The sequence below is a fragment of the Cupressus sempervirens genome, chromosome 4 (assembly GCF_028749045.1).
Source record: "Cupressus sempervirens isolate cs-2001-9-10 chromosome 4, ASM2874904v1, whole genome shotgun sequence".
In the NCBI taxonomy this organism is placed as follows: domain Eukaryota; kingdom Viridiplantae; phylum Streptophyta; class Pinopsida; order Cupressales; family Cupressaceae; genus Cupressus; species Cupressus sempervirens.
In genome coordinates this window covers 269,083,189-269,089,822 of record NC_143121.1, presented here as the reverse complement: position 1 = coordinate 269,089,822, position 6,634 = coordinate 269,083,189, and the positions used below count along the sequence as shown (strand labels likewise).

Genomic DNA, 6,634 nt, shown 5'->3' with positions numbered 1-6,634 from the left:
TTTCAACCAAACTTCAGTATTTAGAAAAATCAACCTTTTTAGCGATTACTGTACTAGCACTTGTAGCTAGACGAAGATAATAACTTTGCTAGATTAGATTCATGCAGGATTTCACCTATGCCAGCAATTTTGATTATCTATGTTTTACTAAATTATTAGTAACCTATTGTTTTATTGTAATTTTTACAATTTATGATAATGGATCTCCAATCTTTATAGATTTAATTATTAGCAATTTTCATGGTCAGTATTTTAGATTTTGTATAATTTTTTATTAACGGGAAGTGAATTTTGGTCAACTTTTTATGGGAATAAAAACATTTCTGAAGATTTAAGATAACATAATTTTTGTGCTTGGTAAAATATAATAGTTATTAATGGCATGCGCGCTCGCTGCAGGAGAATTGAATGCAGGAGCAAACGGATTGAGAAACGTACCTGCGGAGTGGTTTGAATTAAATGGAGGAAAATTCGTAGAGGATCCACCTGTATCCGTCGTACACGCAGGGACCACCAACTGTCCGTCATCATTGACATTCGCCCTGGTCTTAGACACCTTGCCAGTGGGAGCAACCCAGAGGGCTCGAAATCGATACCAGAAAATACGCAGATTATAGATTTTGGATAATTTATTAGAGTTATTGAATGTGTGTGTGTTTAAGAATTTTTTTTAAAAGTAACTAATTTTAGTCTGTGTTTTTATTAGAATTTAACTTTCTAAACTTAAAGATATCATGCAATTTGCTTGAAAAAAATTAATAATATTTGATTAAAATGAAAATAGTGTGTATGCATGTTTTAAGATTTTTTTTTAAAGTAATTAATTTTAATTTTTTATTAGAACTAAACTTTTTTAACTTAAAGACATCATGCAATTTGATTGAAATAAAATTAATAATATTTGATTAAAATGGAGACATTAATCCTTACTAATAAGCTATTAATAGATGGTGAATAACATGCACATCACTGCAACAAAATATGCATGGACATTCATGAATTATCGAACTCTTCAATCCAAACTAAGGACGATTAGATTACTCAAAGTTGTTCATCTCCAACGCACCATAAAAAGCCGTAACGACTGTGAAGCCCATATTTTGAAGAAGAAAACACTTTCTTAATCTAGGGTTTCAAGGAACAGAGGCAGCGATGAAACAATCGACAGAAATGGAAGGAAATTCTCTTGCAGCAGTTGAAGGAGACATGGAGGAGCGCGGTCTATCTAAATTGCCTCAAGATGTTAAAGAATTGATCCTTGAAAAGCTTTCTTTTGAATCGATCTTTGCCGCCCGCAGTGTCTGTAAAGAATGGAACTTTATCTTATCTTCATCCAGTTTTCTTTCTTCTCTGCCCGAACAACATCCTTGGCTTTTCTTCTGCGGTGAGGAAAATGATGGAAATCGGTTCTGTGTGGCATACTTCTTTAAGTCACAAAAATGGATGACTCGGCCTCTCTCTTTTCTCCCAAATTTTGAGAGAGATATTGTCACAGATGTGTCAAACAGATCGCAGGGGTTATTGCTCTTTCAAGAAACTTACAATTCACGATTACTTGTGTACAATATACTTACGAGAACTCATGCAAAAATTGAATTGGATATGTCTGGTAAATTTGTTCATATTATAGAGGGAAGAAACAAACAGCCCTATTTGATAGCTTGTTCCAATTCTGAAAGTTTTTCTCTTGAAATCTACCACTATCTTCAAGATTCGTGGAAGATAAAGTGTCGATATGAAGGGGAAAGGTGGAAAAATGTGCTGCAACATGAAATGGTTGAAATGGTTGAGTGCAATGGCATTCTTTTCTGGATGGGAAGGTGGCCAACAAGTATTGACGTTACAAAATTCAAGATGAGGGTTTCATCACCCTTGTTAGAGTGGCTCCATTACCCTATGAAATGATTCTTGATTTGCATGCTATAACTATGGCTCAACTTATGAGTGTGCATGGCTTTTCTATGGTTTCCTACGGTTCATCCATTCTTGTCGTGGGTACATTTCATGAGGAGCCATCTGGTCTATTTGTACTTAGCACATTTCCTGGACCTATCCAAATGTTTGGTGGAAATCCTCCAAACAAGACAGGAATTGTTATCTACGAGTTATACGAGGAAGAGGAAGAAGATGAGTCTGTTTGGAATTGGAGAGAATTTGTAAGAATTTCTTCACAGTCACTCCCTCAAAATTATCATCCACAGTGGTGACAGCCAAAATGTATTTGTGTGGGAGATTACTTGTGCTTCGGTAGTGAATGTGAAGATAGAAGTGCAACAGTGTTTGCATATAATTTAAGGGAAGGGGTTTGGCAAAAACTTTCTCTCAGTGACAATTATCACCTTAACTGGACAATAATGAGGAGGATGTCATTTGAACTAAATTTTAGTGTTTAGGAAAATCAATCTAATTAGTGATTATTGTACTAGCACTTGTAGCTACACAAAGATAATAACTTTTCTAGATTAGATTCATGCCATTTCTAAAATATATGATAATGTCTTAATCACTTATAAATTTTGACTATATCAGTAATTTTCATTGATTTATGTCATTGGGATTCTAGTGAAGGCAATCACAATGTTTATATCAAAGGGGTATAGTGGATGTCTAATGATAGATTGGTGCGGAGAAGGTTTAATGCCAATTCACTTGATTTACCTGCGTGCTTGGCTTGGGCTCCTAGAGCTGATGACATTGTTAGTATGACAGATCGGTTCAGGACAAGCAATCTTTTGGTGGTGAGGATTTGTGATGTCACCAAATTTTAAATGTAAATAATTAAATTAAACTAATGAATTAATTGGTCCCAGATTCTAAATTATGCAATAAGAGGACATTTAATTGATTACTTTAATATGGGGGCCCAAATTAATATATTAAAAATATTTGTATTTGGGGTTTCAATTGACTTATGCATATCTTGGGCCCATCTTTTATTTTGGTTGTAGGTGTTTGTTACCATGTCGAAACTTGTTGTGCACCATAAGGGTTTTCCTCTGACTAGGTATTTATGACTGATGGGTTGGGTGTTTTTTGTATGCATCTTTGATTTCATTTGGTATTGCAACTTCCAGTTAGAGTTCTTGTTTGCCTTTTTGGAGGTGAAAGATCATCCTTATTTGGAGTGTTGGAAATATTATTCCAACATTTTAGTTGTGCGCTAGATTTGTTTATCGTTTTATTTGTAGATTGATCTTTATTTCTCTAATTAATATTTATTTGGACCTTGTTGGATGTCTTTTTAATCTTAAGTTCTTTCGTTGCCTATAAATATATTTGAGTCACTAGCTTTGGCGACAACCATCCATTGTTTTGTCTTTACATCTGAAGTATTATCATCATCTTTTGTGTTTCTTGGCAACCATCTATTTCGGGTCCATTCTTGTGCTGATTGTTGATAAAGTTTCTTTGAATCCATTTATTATCTTTACTTGTGATTCGTGCGGCAACAAAATTCCCACATTGAAGGCACTAGGGAAGAATATCATATTTCCAAGGGTCATTCGGTAACATGGAAACTCAAAGGTTGAGAAACCATTATATGAAAGGAAGCAACAACACCATCCTCCTTTGATCGTATGATGCTCCATGCCTATCCTGTTCAGACAATATTGCACCTTGTTTCTATACATCATCTCAGGGCAACAACTTGTCTCAACCTCCCCATCGTACATCAGAAAACATACTTGTATGCCGTACGATCTCTCTGACATCCATACTTTGTATGGATCATACTCTTCCCTCAAATCTCATCACCATACAGCCCTACAAGAGCATATCACCCCACAACATTTGTCACGTGCTCTCCCTCAGGTTCTGTCAGAGGATTTTCCTCAAATGATTCCCTCAAGTGCGGTCCTCAGGTACTTTCCCTCAAATGTTTCCTTGGAGTATTTTCCCTTGGGTGCTTCCCTTAGGTACTTTCCCTTAGATGTTTCGACATGTAGTGGAAAACTTAGGTGCGTCGCGGGGAATATTACATATCTTCGTCACTGGTGTGCCTTTTTTGAGTTTATCTTGGAATGCAGCAATGCTCCATCTAGCGACGATAATATTGTTTGTGTATGAATGATTCCCCATTAAATGCAATCATTCTCCACTCGCATAGATAGTCTATGGTCTATAGTGATTAATTTCCCTTCTTTCCTTTTTTTCCTTCTAGCTTTTGTACCTCTTTTCTTATTGTTGCCGTAGAATATGTCCAAGTTTGTTTTCTTTCTCTTAGATCTTTGTGGATGATATTTCCTTTTTCCTTATTTGATGATCCCCTTGAGGGTAAAATCCATTCAGAAAGAATAGTTTAAGAACCCAATAGCAACAATATTTGATCAATATGACATGGGCACTTAATCACCCCTCTTGATAACTATCATTCATGTCTTCCATATTTGCCTTGCGCAATTGTTGCAAATTGACAATTATATAGTTTATCAAACTAAAATGAATATTTTTTTATCATTTATTGATTTGTCATTATTTAAGACTTAATCACATGTCTTAAGGTGATCACCATGATTCCAATAAGGGATCTTTGTTTGGTTGATTCTTAATAGATGACTATGTCATGATATCTCAGGCCTATTTTTGATGTCTTATACAACCAGTGTTAATATTGTTTAACATTATTAATATTACTTCCTGTTAATATTATTGATTTGATTATTGTTACTGTAATCTATTACATAGTTGGTACCCATATAGACTTGGTAATTAAATTTTTAGTCTATGGTCTTGAACTCCTTTGAATGATGGTTCAAAGTGGTTCAAAATAGTTCATCTTGCAGGCTTAATGATTTCAAACCAGGGTCAAAGCTCAATTCAAAATTGGAGATTCAGACACATGGTTCAGGTTGCAGATTCAGGTTCAAGGTCCATTTAGAAGAAAGTTACAAATATCCATTATCTATTAGAAGAATCAGATCGTATAGATTATCGGGTCTCTAGTGTAGTTGCAAGGAGCTAGACATCAGTCATAAACTCGTAATAGATAATGAAGCAAATCAATATTAAAGAATTCTAAGGAGTCTAATTACTCAATGTAATGGTTGGGCGGGAACCGATGCTACAGATCATAAGCCAACTGTTGGATAGTATATCCGATCTCCTTTTGTTTCCCCTTTACCAGTCTATATATCTAGCAATTAAAGAACCAAAGAAAAAATGGGGATGAATTTGTGCATAAGTGTAGATGCGCGTCAAAAGCTTAACATAATACCAATGTACATTGACTATGGAGAAGGATTGGATGTAGACTCCCAGAAAAAAATAAAGGCCATTGAGCTCAGGATTCTAGCAGTAATGACTGGGCATATGATGGAGTGAACTTCGATTAGTGGAGAACCGTCATACAAAGCCAAATGTGAAGCAGAGTTGATTGCTTGTGAATTGTTTGGTAGAATGTTGACGTCTTCACCTATCTCATAATTTTGATTTGGAAGCTTGAGCGTTGATGAGGAATGGAACAAGTATTGCTAAATGAGCCCAAAAAATAGTCAATTTGATATAAATATGATGCTCGCCGATGATTGAAAGAAAGAGATCAATCTCCTAAAGCAAATGAAGATTTCAAAGGTGATTGCCACGACAAAACCGCGTAGACCATTGCGATTAGATCAACGTAATCCATAAAATACACTAAAAATTGGTTGCAGAGGATGAGAACTCTAAGCTCCTCTCCATGTTCAGAGCATGTGAAAATACAGTGTGACACAAATCCGTAATGGGATGATGGAGACCCATATCTCAGAAGAAAGTTCACCAAGACCGTCATAGAGATGTAATACCTTTTCCCATTCTGCACTTATGATAGAAGAAGAAACATGTGAATTGTTTGACTAAATGCTTGATGCGCCCTCTAAGATGATAATAAAAGGCACGGGCCCGACGTGAGCACCCCCAAAGGGTAATCGAAGATCTCCAAAGGTTTTGTGTCAACGTACACTTACAAAAGACTAGGCATCGTTGCCCAGTTTTAGGAGAGAATATAATAATATTCCTGCATCAAGCAACCAGATAGCTATTTTGGCATAGTCTGGCGTCATGAATCGTAGTGACATACATGAAAGGGCCATAGAATTTCATGACCTCAATCAAAAGAGATATGAATAGAGCTGAAGAATTTAGGGACTAGTGTAATGGAAAACATAGTTTAGTTGAAGTCATCAAGCACTACAATTCAATTACTTTGCAGATCCATTTTTGGCCAAAGCAGGGGACACAACTCATGCAACAGGTATACTCCTCGAGCAAATAAAGAAGCTTCATAATGGATAAGACCCAGGTGAGATAGAAACCTATGAATTTCACAAATGGCAGCAATCAGGTTCTTATGACTCTCATGATGAGTGTAGAGGGCAATATATTGGAAGGGTCGTGTCTTTGTGTACACGACAACAACATGGTCAGTTATGTCCCCCCTTTGAATGATACAAGAAGGATTCATTATTGCCACATGTCAATATAATAAAGATAGGTTTTAAAAACATAATATTTATGGTGTTATAAGGGGATGTGACTAGAAGTTATTGGAGGAAACATTTTCAAGAATCAGTTATCATAATTGATAACCATCATCGGGAAGATGATAAATATGTCAAAGAGAAGGAAAGTTGGGGGGGGGGGGGGGGGGGGCGGT

At 35.9% G+C, this 6,634-nt stretch overlaps 1 protein-coding gene across 1 annotated transcript; it reads left to right on the top strand.

The window, feature by feature from the left end:
* The first annotated feature begins 1,152 nt into the window (after nt 1–1,152).
* On the top strand, nt 1,153–1,905 carry LOC149561053 (F-box/kelch-repeat protein At5g15710-like). Its single transcript, XM_089827738.1, has one exon. It carries the CDS (start codon nt 1,153–1,155, stop codon nt 1,903–1,905), a length of 753 nt encoding a protein of 250 aa, XP_089683864.1.
* The last annotated feature ends 4,729 nt before the right edge of the window (nt 1,906–6,634 follow it).

Bases quoted from the DNA above. Each gene is read 5' to 3' on its own strand.
- LOC149561053 (XM_089827738.1), top strand. From the start codon at position 1,153: ATGAAACAATCGACAGAAATGGAAGGAAATTCTCTTGCAGCAGTTGAA.